The sequence below is a fragment of the Mastigoproctus giganteus genome, chromosome 5, assembly GCF_048544385.1.
Source record: "Mastigoproctus giganteus isolate SK-2022 chromosome 5, ASM4854438v1, whole genome shotgun sequence".
Lineage (NCBI taxonomy): Eukaryota > Metazoa > Arthropoda > Arachnida > Uropygi > Thelyphonidae > Mastigoproctus > Mastigoproctus giganteus.
In genome coordinates, this window is record NC_143579.1 from 36700917 (window position 1) to 36721107 (window position 20191).

The 20191-nt window shown below is 38.6% G+C and overlaps 1 protein-coding gene across 1 annotated transcript in view; it reads right to left on the bottom strand.

Moving 5' to 3' along the window:
- LOC150085306 (voltage-gated potassium channel subunit beta-2-like) overlaps positions 1-20191 on the bottom strand; it is a 355409-nt gene that overhangs the window by 84854 nt on the left and 250364 nt on the right. Inside the window, exons 8-10 of the mRNA XM_090373139.1 lie at positions 14244-14288; positions 10427-10470; positions 3421-3507 (exon numbers count right to left, since the gene is read on the bottom strand). Of these exons, the coding sequence (XP_090229265.1) occupies positions 3421-3507; positions 10427-10470; positions 14244-14288 (176 nt within the window). The remainder of the gene's footprint in view (positions 1-3420; positions 3508-10426; positions 10471-14243; positions 14289-20191) is intronic.

Below are 20191 nucleotides of genomic sequence, written 5' to 3' on the forward strand. Positions count from 1 at the left end.
GCCACCAGATTTGCCATAGTTTTAGTTGGCTCCTTCTTTATCTATGCTGAAATTCTGGATCAATTAAAAATGAGATAAAATATGTAAATAATAAAGACCATTTTAAAATTAAAAAAAAAAGCTTAACATTTCCAGAATTTAAAACAAATACACCAACCGTTTAACTATAGTGGTTTAATACTGAATGTATCAAGCGATACATTTTTTTTAAATACATATATATATACACAGTTATGCCCAGTTAATTTATTAAAGTACAAATAAAATAAAATATAAGTACAAAATTCAGTAGCTTTCGGAACACGCGTCCCTTTATCAACTGACAAATTTGAATACATTACAAGCAAAGTGTGGCACGTTACTCATGCGTCATTGTTGTAGCACGGACGTGTGCTGCCTTACGCCAGTGATCATCCATCAATAAAACGGTTGTCTCTAGGATGGGATGTATACGCATGCCTTTCTGGCGATTTAATGCCTTAGTGTTGTTTATTATGTTTAGTGACTCTAGCCATAGGCGGTGGCGAAAGTGTCGCGCGTGGTCCACTATCTCAAAGTCGCGCTTGGGGTCAAGATCGTGGTTGGTAGCCCAAAAATGTTCTGCGAGCACGGACTGGTCAGTTTCGGCAAGCCGGATTGCTCTGTTGTGTTCCGTAAGGCGATCCTGGAGACGTCTCGATGTCTCACCTACGTAGCAACTGTTACAGGCCCTACAGGTGATACGGTACACTACATTGCTGCGTAAGACAGGTGTGACAGGGGTCTTCACACTGGAGACAAGTGAACGTAGGCTCTTACCGGGTAATTGCACACATTTGATGTTGTAACTTCTCAGGATCTTCGAGATACGTCCTGACACTCCTGGATAGTACGGAATGTAGGCAGACGATATGCCGACTTGCTTCGGAGGTCTTGGGTTGGAAGTAAGTTCTTCTGCCTGTAACAAGCATCTGTTAAGTACATGGGATGGATAACCGCATCTGGTTAGGTCCGCCTTCACACGAGAGATCTCGTTACGTCTAATTGTGTCGGTGCTGGAATGGCTCCAGGCCCTGGAGAATAGGGTGCGGGCAGTGCTATTGAGATGGCTTGGAGCGTGGCCGGACCCGTAGTTGGTGAATTGACCGCACCACATGGGTTTGCGGTATACTGAGGTCTCTAGACTTGGGCCTGCGCGATGCACTAGCACGTCCAGAAACGGGAGCGAACCGTCCACCTCTGATTCTACGGTAAACTTGATGAAATTTATCTTAACATTTCTTTATTTTTCATAACAACATAAATTAGTCTAATAATTAAGTTACATTTAATGTGATCTTTAAAGACTGGCATCACTTATTGAATAATACTATAATTAAACTTGTTTAATTATAGTATTATTCAATACTATATTTATTGTATTTATTAGCATATGATGCAAGAAAGCAAGCTTATGCAGCATCAGCAAAAAAAAAAAAACAAAAAAACTTCCACTTCACCCTTCCGTTCATTCGAAATACCTGTCTAGCTGAGCCTTAAATTTATTGTTTACAATAAATAGCCATATGTATTGTAAACAATAAATACATATGATAGAACACGCAGACACACTGAACAGGATAGATAACCCTATGGATGTTATGGATAACCTCAAATGCTAAAAACTGATTAAGTCATCAGTTTTTAGCATTTCACCTTAGTTTTTAGCATTTTACCTTAGCTTTATCCTTTTTTCAGCTCATGACCACTTTTTAGTACACTAAAAAGTGTGGTCATGAGCCATATTTAAGTAACAGACACTACAATATTGTGTAGCATTGCATGAAATTTTGTGTTTGCATGCATGATCTTTTTGGAGGCTTCAAAAAAAAGTGACAATTACATGGAGATAAGTCTGGGCTATAGAAATGGCATGACCATTGTTTTTCAGCTATCATATAATAACCTTCCAGCTATCATATAATAACATGTAGTGTCCTGGAGAAAATATACTCCTTGTCCCACTAAGTTTTTTGACATTTCTATACAGTTTTGTAACAATTTCTAATGCAGTAGCATTGATAGCACAGTGGAGAGTATATGCTAAATACCCTCTGCTTATTTCAAGCAAATAGCATGTACCTCACTTTTTTGATTAATTACTACTGGTGAGGCTATTTTATTTTTACATAAGATATACAGTCTGCTTCTGATATATCCCCACTTTGCATGACTTAGCACTGATTGACATATACCTCTTCTACAGGAAATCAGCTTGAATAATGTTGTTTGCATTCCAAAAGATGCAAAAAATACCCTGTATGGTTAAATTCAAACTACTTCATAAAATCATTGTGTATTGCAATCAGATAGTGCTGCAAATAGGACAGATAGTTTTAAAGAGTAATAATATAAGATAATAAAACAAAATAACATCAAAGTATAAAGTAATGATAATTTTTGTTAAGCCTAAGAATCAAATATCCAAAATAATACATTAAAATATAAAGCAGTAACCAACAGCCAAGATGTTCAAAGTTGTTAACTTCACACTGTGTATGTGAAAAATTAATTTAACAGTAAAAGTACAGTGGTACCTTGGTTTGCGAGCATAATTCGTTCCGGAAACGTGCTCGTAATCCAAAGCACTCGTATATCAAAGCGAATTTCCAAATCGTAAAGGCAGAGATGCACTATTAACACCTCACATTTTACTAAAGCACATTTCTAGGGATTACTACCATAAAACAATAAAAACAATTTCCAGTTGTGTTCCTGCTAGTGGACTCTGTTATAAACTGGTAGTAAATTCGATCTAATTGCATTTGCGATTATACTAGCTGGAATTGTTGGTTTTTACGTTATTATGGTGAAATGTGTTTCCCCTTCACTGATATAAAAAAATCATAAATACATTTTCAAAATCTTCGCTTCATTCCTATCGGGTTGTGTTCGGTTGGGGTGATTCTGCATTCAACTGCCATTTCTTGTAAACACAAAGGCAAATCGTGTATAAGCGAATTAGGTTCGTGTTATATAAGATATCATTCCCGTATTTATAAATCGTGTATGATCGAATTCGTGTAGTGTAAACACGTGTTATATGAGGACTGACTGTACTCGTATTGCAAGACCTCGCTCGTTTATCAAGTTAAAATTTATTAAAAATTTTTGCTCGTCTTGCAAAACACTCATATACCAAGTTACTCATAATCCAAGGTACCACTGTACTTGCATATATAGTTTATATAATTTTTTTTTATGTTCTACAATGGCTGTTGATTTTAAATTATGCAATGGTTATGACATTCTCCTAACTCAAAGATTTTAATGATGCTGATTAAAAAGTATTATTTCCCTACAGTTCATTTGAATTCATAGGTGCTGCTAAATTATTATTAAGTATTGACTTAAATATCAGGCTAATGTATTTGAAAATGTTGTATAAATCAAAATTCATACCTTCAATTGGACACATAGGATCAACTTTATTGATGTATATAATATCTACATAACTTAGCTGAAGTCGTTCCAGCGATGCTTCTAAAGCTAATAAAGGGGAGGAAAACACTATTAATTTTGAAAAATGAAATTTCTTAAATTAAATAATTATCAATTAAACTAGTGAATTGGTGATTTTATATATATATATATATATATATATATATATATATAATACAGTAACTCAATGTTCATACTTCTTTATAGTGTAAAGTGTAACCATATGCTTAATGGCCCAAACTTTGTGTAAAAAGAAGAAAGTATGGAGTAAGCTTTGCTGATCAAGCGTTCAAGAGATCTTTCACTGCAATGAATGTGTGTGTAACTCTGATATTCAAATAAGTTTTACATCCAATTTTACAATTCATGTTAAAGTACTCTCTTTAACCAAAATTTTTTTTCAACATTCAGATTATGGTGAGGGGGCTTGCTACTAACTTTCAGACTACACACTAAACAGAATCATATAAAGCAGTACTGCAAGTGTCAAGAATTTTAATACAGGAAAAATAATTGTGAATAATGGCTAGGTTTTGATGCACATTTGAATTCAATATTGCCTCCTGAGCATCTGAAGCCCCTAATGGTGTGGTACCCTTTATGATGTGGTTACAGAGGAACTGGATGCAAAAAATAATTTTGATGTCATATATTTGGATTTCAGGAAAGCGTTTGACACTGTTGCGCATGGAAGACTATTGTATAAATTGGAGCACAATGGTATTATGGGTAAGTTGCTACAACGGATAAAAGGATGGTTGAGTGGGAGAAGACATTGGGTAGTAATCAGTGGGTGCTGCTCTTTGTGGACTAATGTTATAATTCCACTAATAACATTAGTCCATGTGGGACTCCACTAATAACATCAGGTTTCGGTGTTGGGTCCACTGTTGTTTTGTATATTTATCAATGATATTGATGATGAAGTATATCAGGCTTGGTGTCGAAGTTTGCAGATGAAAATTTGGGCAGATGGGCTAAGAAGTGGCAACTGAAGTTTAACATTGACAAATGCAAAGTACTGCATATCTGCATATGGATAGAAGTAGCCCTAGAGAAATGTACCAACTGTGTGGTACTAAACTTAAGGTGGTAGAAAATGAAAAAGACCTGGGAGTAATTGTGCAGTCAGATATGAAGTTTTCTGAGCAATGCAAACAGGCTGCCAGGGAAGGTCATGGGGTTTTGTCAATGATATATAGGAATTTTGCTAGCAGAGAAAAGGAGGTGATTGTCCCTCTGTATAAGGCAATGGTCAGGCCATGCCTTGAGTACTGCTTACAGGTCTGGAGGCCTCATTTTAGGAAGGATGTAGATTTGCTTGAGCGTGTACAGAGAAGGGCAACAAGATTGGTGAGGGGAATGAAGGGATCCTCTTACCAAGAGATGCTTCAGTTCTGCAAATTGCAGTGGCTGGAGACTAGACACCTGCACAGTGGTTTGATTGAGGTGTATAAGGCCTTGAATGGGTTGAGCACGCTATTCTAATGGGTTCCTTTCAGTTGTTCAGATTACGAACCGAAGGGGGCATAAATTCAAATTAAGAAAAGACAGATGTAGAATAGATGTGCGAAAATTGTCCTTTAGCTAGCGGGTGGGTAATTGCTGGAACAAACTTTCCATCAGTCGTTGTGGAAGATGATAGGTTAAATAAATTTAAGGATGAACTGGACAGGCATTTGGAGGGAATGGTGTGATTTTTTTTTTTTTTTTTTTGGCTGATGCTGCATAAGCTCATACACTTGCTTTCTTGCATCACATGCCACTACTACTACTACTTAGTTGATTTCAATTCTTCTAAAACTCAGTCTTGTCTTATATCTCGCAAAAAGGATTCTTCTGCTCCAATGCTTACCTTTGGTGACACTCCAATTTTTAGGCAAAATGATATATCTCTTTTGGGAATTACCCTGACTTCTAATCTCTCTTGGCACAAGCACATTGGAAATATTGCTTCCTCTGCATCTAAAAAACTTGGTTTTCTCTTTCGCTCTCGCCTTTACTTTTCTTCCAAACAGCTGTTTCCTCTTTACAAATCGCAAATCCGCCCTACCATGGAATATTGTTCCCACATCTGGGGTGGTGTCCCCCAGAATGTCTCTCAGGCTTCTTGATTCTGTTCCGAAGAGGGCAGTTAGGTTAATTAATGATTCATCTCTAACAGAGTCTCTCCACTTGCTTTTTCATAGACATACTGTTCCTGCTGCATGCCTCTTGTACAGATACTTCCATGAGCACTGTTCTTCTGAATTGGCTTCTATAATTCCCACTCTCTCTTTCAAAACAGTCCGAGCACATGCTGCCACCAGTGAACATCCATTTACTGTCCAACTTTTCATCTTCCTTGTTTATTCATTCAACTGCTGTTTTCTAGAACAGCCTTCCTTTGCATGTACTTCCTGAAAACTGCAGTCTACAGAAGTTCAAGTCTAATGTCAACAAATATCTTCTTTCGTCTTTTCAACCTCTAACCCAAGCACGGTACTAAGTACTATAGGTTCCAATACCTCTCGTGTTTGGGGTTTACATAAAAAAAAAAAAAAAAAAAAAAAGTGATTATGTCACATCTATTGATAATGAGAGGAAGAATCAATGCCATGAAGAATACTGAGGGGAAAGCATCACTTTTGGAGAACACAGGCAATCACCTTGATCTTCTGAAAAAATCATTCTTGAGAATTATGGTTCTCCCATATAAGGTGGCTTGTAGTAGTAGCTAGAGGCCATCATGAATTTTGAAATAGACCTCAAGGAGGTACACCAAGGCAAATATCAAGATGTCATCCAAATCAGCTTGCAGATTGAAGTAGGTGACAACAACCTCCAGACAGTCTTCAAAAGCTCATAGAATCTGTGAAGTGGAAGAAGATTTGTAATAACAGTTTACCTGGCAGGAATAGCATAATGGATTTGTGGTGGCTGATTCTGAAGGATTTAACTGACATATAGAACACAATACCAGTTATTATGGGCATCCTCGAATTTTCACTGGTCATGCTTCTGGCCAATAAAAAAAAAATAAAATAAGAAAGCTATTTATATATAAGTTAAACTTTCAAGGATGTGCTTCTGTGATCACTCACAGAAGAAAGAGAGAGAGAGAGAGAGAGAGAGAGAGAGAGAGAGAGAGAGAGAGAGAGAGAGAGAGAGAGAGAGAGAGAGAGATGAGCTTCACTGCACAAACAAATGCTCATATTATATGCAAACAGCTGAAAAAAATACTTTTTTTTTATAGCTACTACTGAGGAATTTTATTGTGGCTTAAACACAGAGCGTACAGATAAAGCAGAAATATATGAGCTTTCGGCTATATGGTAGCCTTCGTCAGAATTAAAATACATGAATGGCAGTTGGAATGAAGATGTGCACTGCCAGGTGCGTGAGACGCGAGGTTTAATTGTTTGTTGACGTCTGTGGCTGTGACGCATGATGACGTGGCCAGCGCTTGTCCAATGACAGAACTACTGACTCTGTGATCGGGTTGACTTGGCAACCACTGTTCCTGTTTAAGGATTTATCCGAAGATTTTATATTTAATGATTCCAACCAGGTACGCTTTAGGTAATGGTGGGATCTGTCTACCACCACGACATCGCGGTGTGGGTCGATGTCGTGGTGGGTTGTCCAGACATGTTCGGCGATAGCTGAGTGTTCTATATCCGCTAAACGGATCGCTCTTTTGTGCTCCGAGAGACGTTTCTCGAGTCGACGTCCAGTCTCTCCGAAGTAGCAGCTAGTGCAGTCACGGCAAGAGATGCGGTAGACTAAACCGCTCTGCAGAAGGGTGGGGACAGGTGTTTTCACGTTGGAAATGAAAGAACGCAGTTTCCTGCCTGGGAGCTGGATGCACTTTATTCCGTGCGTTCTCAGGATTCTACCGATCTGTTGTGACAGGTTGGGGTAGTATGGGATGAATGCCCTTGTGGATGGCTCGTCACTGTTGGTGTTGTAGCTGGTCGTCACGATGTCACGTGTCTGTAGATCACACCTGTCGAGGACGTCAATGGGGTAGCCACACCTCGTAAGGTCTACTTTGACCCTAGTGACCTCTTTGCGTCTTTCATCAGCGGAGCTGGAGTGTGTCCAGGCGCGAGTAAGCAAGGTTCGGGCCGTGGAGAGGAGGTGGCCTCGCGCGTGTGCTGACCGGAAGTTGGTAAACTGGCCAGCACACATGGGCTTACGATAAACTGTAGTCCTCAGGTATGTGCCTTCACGTCGGACAAGTGTGTCTAAGTATGGTAAAGAGTTGTTCGACTCCAGCTCAATCGTGAATTTTATGAAGGGCGATAGTGAGTTGAGGTATGATAGAAGTCGCTGACCTGAGTCTCTAGGGATGACCACGAACACATCGTCAACATAGCGACACCAAAAGGCGATGTGATCAGGTGCGTGTGCAAACGCACGTCCCTCTAACTCCTCCATCACGATGTTTGCTGTGATTGAGCTGACCGGGGAACCCATGGCCGTGCCATGTATCTGCTGGTAGACTGAGTCATTAAATATGATCGCACCCCCTGTTAAGCACAGTCTGAGGGCGGTGGAAATGTCATCGGGTGTGAGACCAGTTCTTTCGTTGAGGGTTCTATCATTGTCCAAGAGTTGTTTTGCACAAGAAATGGCAAGTTCCACAGGGATGGAGGTAAAGAGCGATATGACGTCGAACGATGCCATAACTTGATTCTGCGAGATGGATACAGTGCGAATCCTCTTTATGAATTCAACACTGTTGGAAACGGTGTGGGTGGTCTTGCCAACCAGAGGAGAAAGAAGTCTCGAGACAAATTTAGACAGCTCGTAAGTCGGTGATCCACAGCAGGATACAATTGGTCTCAGTGGTGTGTCTTCTTTGTGCACTTTCGGTAGGCCGTAAAACCGTGGGATCTGACATCCGGAAGCACGGAGGTGATTACGGGTTGACTGTGTGATCTTCCCTTGTTTCAGCCAACTGTTGACGAGGATATTCACCTCTGATTCCCATCGTTCTAAAACTCTGTTGGGGTTGATGGTCAGGGGTTTGTATACAGTAGTATCCCGTAAAAGTAGTAGCGCTTTCGCCATGTAATCAGTGTGATCCATTACAACCGTACGGCGGCCTTTGTCTGCCGGTAGAATGACGATGGACGAATCCTGTTTCAATGCCTTGAGGGCAGAGAACTGTGTACGGTTGAGGTTAGAAGAGACGGGGCGAGCACGGTGTAGAACTGCTGCAGTCTTCAAGCGGATTGTGTTGGCTACATCTTCTGGGAGGCGTGATAAGCTAGCTTCCACACCTAAGGCGATGTCGGTGATCGGCGGGTGCTTAGGAAGAACGGCAAACGTCATGCCAAGAGTCAATAAGTTTACTTGGTCCGCAGATAACTGTTTGCTGCTTAGGTTCAATACGAAGTCCGTGGAATTAGTGAGAGGGGTATTACATTGGCTGCGCAATTGACGGGATTCATTAATCAAATTACAAAACTTACGTTTCTGTCGGGTACAATAAAGATCTGATTCTCTGATGGCCTGGTGACATAAAGTGTTGACCACATCGTTTGCACACGCACCTGATCACATCGCCTTTTGGTGTCGCTATGTTGACGATGTGTTCGTGGTCATCCCTAGAGACTCAGGTCAGCGACTTCTATCATACCTCAACTCACTATCGCCCTTCATAAAATTCACGATTGAGCTGGAGTCGAACAACTCTTTACCATACTTAGACACACTTGTCCGACGTGAAGGCACATACCTGAGGACTACAGTTTATCGTAAGCCCATGTGTGCTGGCCAGTTTACCAACTTCCGGTCAGCACACGCGCGAGGCCACCTCCTCTCCACGGCCCGAACCTTGCTTACTCGCGCCTGGACACACTCCAGCTCCGCTGATGAAAGACGCAAAGAGGTCACTAGGGTCAAAGTAGACCTTACGAGGTGTGGCTACCCCATTGACGTCCTCGACAGGTGTGATCTACAGACACGTGACATCGTGACGACCAGCTACAACACCAACAGTGACGAGCCATCCACAAGGGCATTCATCCCATACTACCCCAACCTGTCACAACAGATCGGTAGAATCCTGAGAACGCACGGAATAAAGTGCATCCAGCTCCCAGGCAGGAAACTGCGTTCTTTCATTTCCAACGTGAAAACACCTGTCCCCACCCTTCTGCAGAGCGGTTTAGTCTACCGCATCTCTTGCCGTGACTGCACTAGCTGCTACTTCGGAGAGACTGGACGTCGACTCGAGAAACGTCTCTCGGAGCACAAAAGAGCGATCCGTTTAGCGGATATAGAACACTCAGCTATCGCCGAACATGTCTGGACAACCCACCACGACATCGACCCACACCGCGATGTCGTGGTGGTAGACAGATCCCACCATTACCTAAAGCGTACCTGGTTGGAATCATTAAATATAAAATCTTCGGATAAATCCTTAAACAGGAACAGTGGTTGCCAAGTCAACCCGATCACAGAGTCAGTAGTTCTGTCATTGGACAAGCGCTGGCCACGTCATCATGCGTCACAGCCACAGACGTCAACAAACAATTAAACCTCGCGTCTCACGCACCTGGCAGTGCACATCTTCATTCCAACTGCCATTCATGTATTTTAATTCTGACGAAGGCTACCATATAGCCGAAAGCTCATATATTTCTGCTTTATCTGTACGCTCTGTGTTTAAGCCACAATAAAATTCCTCAATGAATCCAGAGCGCGTAGGCCTATTTCGTTATATAGCTACTACTATTTATGTGTATTATATTTTAGAATTTAAAATCAGATAGTATTATTGACATGAAATATAAAATTCAGTGAGAAACATCCATGCTCTGAGTATTTTATGATAAAACACCTGAGTCTAATAATACACTATATATTTGTGATCTAGTGGGAGCAAAACTTCAAGAGGATTGAGTACAAAAAAAAGTATGATTCACAAAACATACCAGAACTTTTGAAAAAATTGTTTACCACAACTTGCCTTCAATTATAAATTTCCTAGAAAGACCGCGCTCTGCATCTGTTCTGTAAAAAGATAAAAATAATGCATTGTGCTTAATAAATTTGAAGATCTCCATCAAATAAACAGAAAAAAACAGTTTATTTTCTATAGATGTTACAAGAAAAATTCTCTTGTAATAGCTTCAATATGCTATAAAGTAAATTAAAACAAGTCACTACCTTTCCTCTTCTGAACTGCCATTTAAAATATGTGATGTTTCTTTGACATTGGCTTTTGCTAATACTGATTGGTAATTGCTGTCCATCAAAATTAGTATTATTAGTAACAATGGCCAACAATACAAGAAAGCAAGTTAATACAGCTTAAGCAAGAAAGAAAAAAAAAACTTCCCATATCACCTATTCATCTCCTCTAATATTTTGTCCAGTTCTTTCTTGAATTTATTCAAACCACACACTTCCACAACCAGATGGAAGTTTGTTCCAACAATCAACTACCCACTGGACAAAGGCAAATTTCCACACATCTATACTGCAAACATCCTTTCTCAACTTGAATTTATGCCTCTTCATGTGTGCAGTATGAGCAAGTGGAAGAATACCATCATCACCTAACTTACTCAACCTATTCAAAGCCTTAAAAACCTCAATCAGATCCCCTCTCAGGTGCCTAGTCTCCAGGCATTGCAATTTGCAGAACTAAAGCCTTTCATGGTAAGTACACTTTTCATTCCACCTCACTAATCTCATTGCTTTTCTCTGCACCCATAACAATAGATCCACATCTTCCTGAAACGAGACCTCCGAAACTGTATGCGGTACTCAAGATGTGGATGAACAATTGCTTTTAAAATGCAGTAATCACCTCCTTATTTGTGCTGGCAAGGTTCCTGTATATCACTGGGAAAATCCCATGAGCTGTCCTAGCAGTTCATCTGCACTGCTCAGAGAACTTCATGTCAGGCTGCACATTACCCCTTCGTCCTTTTAATTCTCTACTACCCTGAGTGTGGTACCACATTGTCTGTATTGCTGCTTCCTATATGCAGTACCTTGTTAAACTTCAGCTGCCACTTTTCACTCCATTTTTTCTAGATCTTGTTACAGTAGCATACCCCGATTACTGTCTTAAACCACTCTGCCAACCTTCACATCATCTGCAAATTTAGGCATTAAGCCTGATATGCCTTCATCAGTATCATTAATAAATATAGAAAATAATAATGGGCCCAGCACTGAACCCTGGGAAGTTACACTAAGAACAGTAGTCCAAAAAGAGAAGTGCACAATAATAACCACTTTTTGCCTTCTGCCACCCAGCCATCCCCACCCACTTTGTGAATTGGAGATATATTTGCACATCTCCAGTCCACTGGGACCTCCACTGAATCTTATTCATTAAGTCAAGTGAATCTTTAGATAATTGACATGCTCGGAATTTTAAAATTAGATTCTTGCTTCATTCCCTCCACATTTTCCATTGAGTAACTAATGTTAATAGCAGTACAGATAAGTAGCATTAGCATTAGTAGAGGCATACGATGCAAGAAAGCAAGCTTATGCAGCATCAGCCAAAAAAAAAAAAAAAAACCTCCCATTTCACCCCTCCATTCGTTCCAAATGCCTGTCCAGCTCAGCCTTAAATTTATTTAGGGTATCAACTTCCACAACAAAAGATGGAAGTCTGTTCCATCAATCAACCACGCGCTGGCTAAAGGCAAATTTCTGCACACCTATTCTACAACTGTTTTTCCTCAATTTGAATCTATGCCCCCTCAGGTTCTTAATCTGAGCAAGAGGAAGAATCCCATCAGCATTCAGCTTGCTCAACCCATTCAAGGTGATCTGATTGAGGTGTATAAAGATACACCTCAATCAGATCACCTTGCAGGTGCCTACTCTCCAGGTGCTGAAATTTGCAGAACTTAAGCCTTTCTTGTTAAGAGCACTCCTTTATTCCCCTCACCAACCTTGTTGCCCTTCTTTGTAGCTCTACTCTGTAAACCTGCACACCATTATTATGATATGAGACTGCTGTGAGGTAAGAAAAGTTTTGGATCATTCTTTTGTGCCACTTCCTAACTATAAAAGTAATTTCTTTTTGTTCTTGCTCTCTCTCTGTTTTTTTTTCTTTTGTCCACCACATGTTAGTATTGCACAAATATTTTTGTGCAGTATGGTTCTCTTATGTGCTTTGCGATTTATAAACTTGTGTTTAGTGAGTCAATAAAGGAAGCTCTGCTTACAAAAGCTCCTGCAAATTTTACATATTTATATTTTATGCTAATTTGATAACAGTTTTATGCACCATGATTTGTAGGATTTATCTGTTTATTTGTAGCACTAAAGATGGGAGAATTATTTTTATTTTATTACCATTATATCTTATTATTATTTTTATATTATTTATATTATTTATTTCTTATTATTTATATATAATGCAAGTCAGCTGGGGCAAGCAAATCTTTATGACTAGCATTCCTGAAACATGCTACAATATGCATTTGATAAATATTTAGACTGCTTTATTCCCATTTCATAAGGTTACTACTAATATGAAAATAACAACTAAAATATCACACATCTGTGACATATAGATGACAAATTAAAGGTAAAAGTAGGGAATTAGCAAAAGTGCTAAAGAAAGGGTTATTGCTTATACAGGAGAGATAAAATGGAATGGTTGAAGGAATAAAAGGACATTGGAGAGGAAATAAGCACACCACTTTTGCTGACTACTACTACTACTGCTAATAATGCTATGGAATGGACTTAAAGAGGTATTTGGAAGTTATCTTGGATAAGAATAATAAAAATTCTGCTTCCCTTTTCCAAAGAGATTTATTCATAAATTCCCCTTGGTAAGGCAGGTCTGGATTAAACTCTGTTATATATTTACACAGGACAAAGTTACACATTATGTTCACAGACCTTACCTGTGGCTAGGGTAGGAGAAGACAGAAAGAAAGATTCTTGGAAGATAATGAACAGATGATGTTACTACCCCACCACGAGAGAATCACCAACAGAGTAGACTTGCAGAGATGTAGAATCTATATAGAAAGGTTTGAAATCAGTAAAGATGTGAAGCTGACAACAGAAATGAAAGAAATACAAAGAAATTTCTATGAAAGTTAAATAAGAAGGGCCAAATGGGTATATCCTGCTCAAAAGAACAGAAAAGATATAGATTATATATGTAAGCTTACTGTAAGTTATATAAAAAAAGGTAAAGTGCAGCCATTATCAACCCACTACAGGATGGAAGCCTCCTCAACAATTCATGCTGAGGGAAATAGACCATAATCTGCCACGCTGGTCCAGTGCGGGTTGGCAGATCGACCGTATTCAGCAGTCAGGGGCTTGAACCCCGGTCTACTCAAAGAGCGTGTGCTACTGTACTCCCGCTCCTGACCACTCGGCTACGGAGGCCTGTCTTTAGTGAATAGTTGCTAATTCCCTTTATAAACTATATTCTGAAACTGTGTTCATGTGTAACTAATGAGATGCACGTATTTTCTTTATTTTGTGGGAAGTTGCTTTTTAAAAGTATTAAAGGACAGAGATGGCAAAATAATAGGGCAACTTGAGTCCCCCCCCCCCGCCTCGAACCACACTTGTGCACTAATTATATTCATAATTTAGCCTGGAATATATATTGTCCCTGACCTTGCAAAACTTTAGCATTTTCTGTTAAGGAGTCATTATTATTATATTCCAGAAATGTAAAATAATTATATAAGACTAGAGATTTCAGCTCAAAGGTTTAAACTGTTCAGTTTAAATATTATACAAAATAAATGTCAAAAATCCCAAAATTATGATAGCACACTTACTTTCCACCCCAAATAAGCTTTGTTCCAACTATGTAGCTTGATCTTCTACAGAAAATAAAAAATAAAAGAATGGATGTTAAATTCCTCTAAATGCAAAAACTATAACAGAAAACAAATTTAATATACATGTGACTGTTTCATTTTAATGTTAAAATATTTGATTGGAAGTTTCTGTATTATCTATTTAGGATATATAAAAAATATCAAATACATCACCCATCCATGAATGAACAAACAGTGGGAACAGATTTGGAACACTGCTAAATAGACTTTTGTGCTTCCTAAAAATTATTGGTTCTACTTATCCATCTGTTTAAAATTAGTAGTTCAGTTATTTTTTATGCTTTTCTGATGTACCAGGAGCATTTTTTTCTTATGGTAGATGTATCTGATTTTTAAAATTGCTTAAAAACAAAATGAAAAGTAAGAGAGAATTCTGTCTTTAGAAAAATAATGCATGTTTATTGTAACTAGTTCTTATAATCACCTTATTCCTTCCTGCCATTAAGAACAATATAAATACCATTTAGTACTGTTCATATTTCTATAAGGGTACAATTAATATTAGACTTAATTTTTATTGTCTATAAACTATAAATTTCTAACAATACAAATTGTGATTTTACAATGTAACTGAGGCACCTCTATAACCAGGTGGGAAGGAGCAGCAGTGCATAGCACACGCTTCTTGATTAGACCGGGGTTCAAGCCCATCACCACCAAATACAGACAATACGGAAAGGTCAGGGAATGACCACTGCATATTCCCGGAACAATATGGCCTTAGTTGCTAATGCTCCTAAAAACCAAACAACAACAATGTAACTGTATCACATAACATAACGATAGCATAGTGTGTGCTAATGTTGAATGATGTTGAATAATCCGAGAAAAGAGTAGTATTACGATACGCATATCTTTTAGTTTTTGTATGGTCATTTTTAATTTAGACTAAAATCATGTCTCAGACTAGAGTAGCAAGGTAAAAAGCTCAAATCGTTAGGAATACTTTAGCTTGAAAGAGAAGTGCTGATGGTAGTTCTTTTATGAATCAGAGTTTTATACAGTGCATCACTTGTCACATGTTTGCATTATAATCAGTAGAAGGATGTGACATGGCAAAAGGGAATGCCTTGGTGTGTTTTCAATCAATAAGTGTGAGGAGATTAAGTACAAACTCAGCATTTTGATAGATCTGATGAAGGCTTCAAGAACAGAGCTGATGCTCTCTAAGGAATTAAAACAAGGGAACCATAAAGCACTAGGCTGCCTGGCTCAACAACAACATGCTCAGTGGCAGAGGGTACTGTTCCACAGGAAGATAAGATTAATGATGTTGTAGAGCAACTATCACCTTTTACAGGCACAAAAGGTGATATTAAGGTACACATTGGTACATTAAGAATAGGAGATCCAAGGATTTATTTAACAGATATAGGGTAATGTTGACATAAAGTTGAGCTGGATTAAATTTGAAAGTGCCTGCAATTCTGATCAGAGAGGATAGGAGGGAGTACATGATGAGTACCTTGTCAATCAATTCTGCCCTGGAGAGGCTGTGCAAGGCTCATGGGGTAGAATTTTTCACAGCATGTTTACACTAGTTAACAGGTGAGACTGTTTTTACAGGGATGGGATATACTTGTATTAGACATTTTAGGGGTATCACTCAGACAACAGTTGCTGTTGTTGTTATTTGGTTTTTAGGAGCATTAGCAACTAAGGCCATATTGCTCTGGGATATGCGGTGGTCATTCCCTGACCTTTCCGCATCCTCCGTATTTGGTGGTGACGGGCTCGAACGCCGGTCTAATCAAGAAGCGTGTGCTACGCACTGCTGCTCTTTCCCATCTAGCTATGGAGGCGCCTAGCAGAAATCAGTGATGTGGATTTGAACGTGTCACTTTGGTGTGACATAAGTACCAGAAAGATAAAATTGAGAGTAGGAATATGTTATAGGCCAAATAACTGTAATGAGTATAATGAACAACTAAAGACAAATAGAGTGGGCCAGCAAATCAGAATATCTTATTATGGGTATTTTAATTTTTCAGATACTGATTGGGACTTGTGGGTTGGTCACTTACACAGTAGCAAGACTTTTCTGGATTCAGTGGATGATTGTTTTCCACAGTAGCAGCATGTTCCACAGTAGCAGTAGGAGAGGCAACAGGAGAAAGCAATACATTGATATGATTATCAACAGTGACTCTTCATTTATTAAGCATCTCCAGATAAAAGAACTGCTAAGTGATACTGATTAGACTATATCGATATGGGATTTCCTTAAAGAAATAACAACTATCAATGGTAAAGGGAAGAAACTTTGCTTCATAAAGGTGACTTAATGTTTAGATAATTTGTAAATTCTTTTTTGGGGAATAAAGTGACAATATTACCAACTACAAATTTTAAATGGGAAGTAATGGTAGTTTTCTTAACAGCATAACACCTCCTCCCTTCCTATCCTGTCTATCCTTTCTGTACACATTGTACTCCCCAAATTCCAGTTCGGCATTCCTTATATCTGTGTGACACCACGTCTCTGATATCCCAACAATATCCGCCTTTGATGTCTTGACCAACACTTCAAATTCATCATATTTATTTACTATACTTCTAGCATTGGTATACATGCAAGTATACATGCACCTATTCTTATTTTTAGTTACTCTAACACATCCCATATACCCACCTGTTTCACGATGACTGCCATCCGTCCCTGAAACCCCCAACACCCCTCGCTCCAGGTCACTACTTATTCTAATAGAAGTTGTGCAAGAATCACCTTCACCTCTGCCTGCGGCTACTGATAGTTGTTATCCCCCAACCTATCAGTTTTCCGACCCACCTAACACTGCCTCGATAGCATTAGCAAATATTCTTGCACTTTTTCTATTTAAGTGTATCCCATCCCTGTAGAAGCAGTCTCTCAGGGATGGGATACACTTAATGGGATATCGTTTAGTTGCCCTACTAAACTTTTGTAGGGCAACTAAGGGATATTGTTCACGGTTTTACCTACACTTCTCCAATCGGTGTAGACAGCTGGCAAGGAAGGTCCATAATGGCCTATCAGTGATTTATCGACAGGACACTATATGACACAATATTTTAAGACTGTACTTGTAATACTGTGGACAGTCTTAAAATATTGTGTCATATAGTGTCCTGTAAATAAATCATTGATAGGCCATTATGGACCTTCCTTGCCAGCTGTCTACACCAATTGGAGAAGTGTAGGTAAAACCTTGAACAATATCCCTTAGTTGCCCTACAAAAGTTTAGTAGGGCAACTAGCATTACTTCCCATTTAAAATTTGCAGTTGGTGATATCTACAGACAAAAAAAAAAAAAAAAAAAAAAATGGAAGTTAAGATATAGTCAGACATGAAGTTCTCCGAGCAAGTTCTCCTAGACAGGTAGCAAAGAGGACCCATGGCGCCCTACCAATGATTTATCAACATTTACTCGCAGAAATAAGGTCATAATACCACCGTATAAGGCAATTGTGAGAACATACTTGGAATACTGCATCCAGGTATGGAGACCTGGACAGTGTATTTCAAGTATAAAAATGTGAGAAATCACTATTGAATAAGATTAAAATGAACACTATACGTCTATGACTTTTTGGGCAAGTGCCAAATGGTTAAATTTCATGGCATTTGTAAACAATGATGTGTAAATCTTTGTGCTAAGAGATATTCTATATTTAACTTCCTGGAGTTATGGTGACTGGGTTCTTCTTCGAGGGAAAACACCTTGTGGTTGGTTTTAACTGATTTATGGATAGAATGAACATACTGCAACAGTCCGATAAATAAGTGTTCATCTCACTCCTTGCCCTTCAGGTGTTGCAGACTAGAGGATTACTTTAATACTAGTTTAAATATTTAAAATATTACTTATTTATATAAGTAATAATTTACATAAGTAATTACTTATTTATAAGTAACAAAAGTAATTACAGTCAATCCTCCTATAACATGATAGTTGTGTTCCTAGAAACCCTCGTGCAATGCAAAATCTTGCAATATAAATAACAGGCCCAATGGGAAAAATAGGGTTAGGTGCCAACCACCCAAGATTGAACACACATTTGTAACCAAAACGTTACCAAACACAATAAATAATCGTAATGAAATACGTATTTTATTACGATCATTATGTAATAAAATATTGCTAATGCTTTTGCTTCTATCGTAAGCAAACTTGTTCTGTTTGATCTTCTGTCCAAACAAATGACAGCCGTTCCATCTTTTCCAATTCTTTGTGTCTTGATCTAATGGATTTTATTACACTGAGTTGTTCCTGCTATGAAAGTTGTTTTTATTTTCTCTGCATTCTTTCTAATTGTTCTTGCGTTGCCTCATATAGGTCTGTAGCACGTCCAATATCACATGTTTTTCATTTTGCTGAAAGTGTTTCACAATTTCACATTTTTTCTCTATCAACAGAAGCTGACTGGCCATAGCTGACTGGCTCCATCGGCCTCCAGCCTACTCGGGGAAACCCCAGCAGGCCGGAGGCCGATGGAGGCTGGTGTGATTTTGGCCATAAACGCTAGTATGAGGCCGCTAAAAATTTTCCCGGGTAAGAATTTTTGACCCAGTCTGTCTCTGTCTATCAATATTACTTTTCTTTTTCTCTCTGAATCTGTAGTGTCTTCACCAGGACGCTTCCTTTTCACATCTTTTAAGTATTTTAATCGTTTTTAGGGAATAAAGCACAATTACAAAATGAGGAGCATGCTTGATACACATAAACAAAGTTGCGTGCATGTAGCAACTGAATAAACAAATAAACAACACCGTAAAGGCAGAAACACTATTATCACCTCACTAGCTCACATTTTAGTAAAGCACATTTCTGGAGATCACTGCCATAAAATGATAAAAACAATTTCCAGTTGCGTTCCTGCTAGTGGAATCTGTTATAAACGGGTAGTAAACTCTATCTAATTGCATTTGCGATAATACCGATAACTGGAATTGTGAGGATTTTAAGTTATTATGGTGAAAAGGGTTTCCCCTTCAGTGATATAAAAAACATAAATTCGTTTTCAGAATCTTCTCTTCATTCCTATCGTGTTGCATTCAGTTGGGGTGATTCCACGTTCAAAGGCAAATCATGCATAAGCGAATTCGGTTCGGGTTATATACGATATCATTCCCCTATTTATAAATCATGTATGATCAAATTCGTGTAGTGTAAACGTGTTATACGAGGACTGACTGTACTTATTTACATAAGTAACATAAGTAATTACTTATTTACATAAGTAAATAATGCAATATACAGTGACCATAGAACCAATAAATGATGGGAATGGTAAATCATGAGAGGAGGCCTGTTACACCACATCAGTACATTTTAATATGTCTATTGAAGTGTCATAATATCAAGCTACTATTAATACAATTGGCTACTTTTCATGGTTCTGGGACATGAGAGAATAGAAGACATTCAATTACAAAACAATACAATACTTACTATGCAGTAAATGGAACCAATTACTGTACAATACCAGAGGCCCAATATACTACCTGCAATGCACATGCAACTCCCCTTACATATGAGAATCTTACAGATTACATAAATGAATTTACAAACCTAGAAAACTAGATATGGCAGAATCTGCAAATCAGAAACAGCAGCCCATGCTCTATCTAGCATTCAGAGGTATACCAGAGTAACATTAGTCCATTAGTCCTCTCAACAGACAATTCCTGAAAATTCTTACTTCAGGAGAACATTTAAAGAATGTCTCTTTAATTCACTGCTTCAGAGCATTCTCCATCAATGTAAAGCAAGGAACTCACTTCAACCAATAATTCTGCATCTTCTATGAAGAGGTCATGGATGAAGCAGAGAAGCAGGCACAGGCCCAAAATAGATCCTCTGCATCTTATAAATCAAAACTAAGCCCATACCTTATCCAGGGT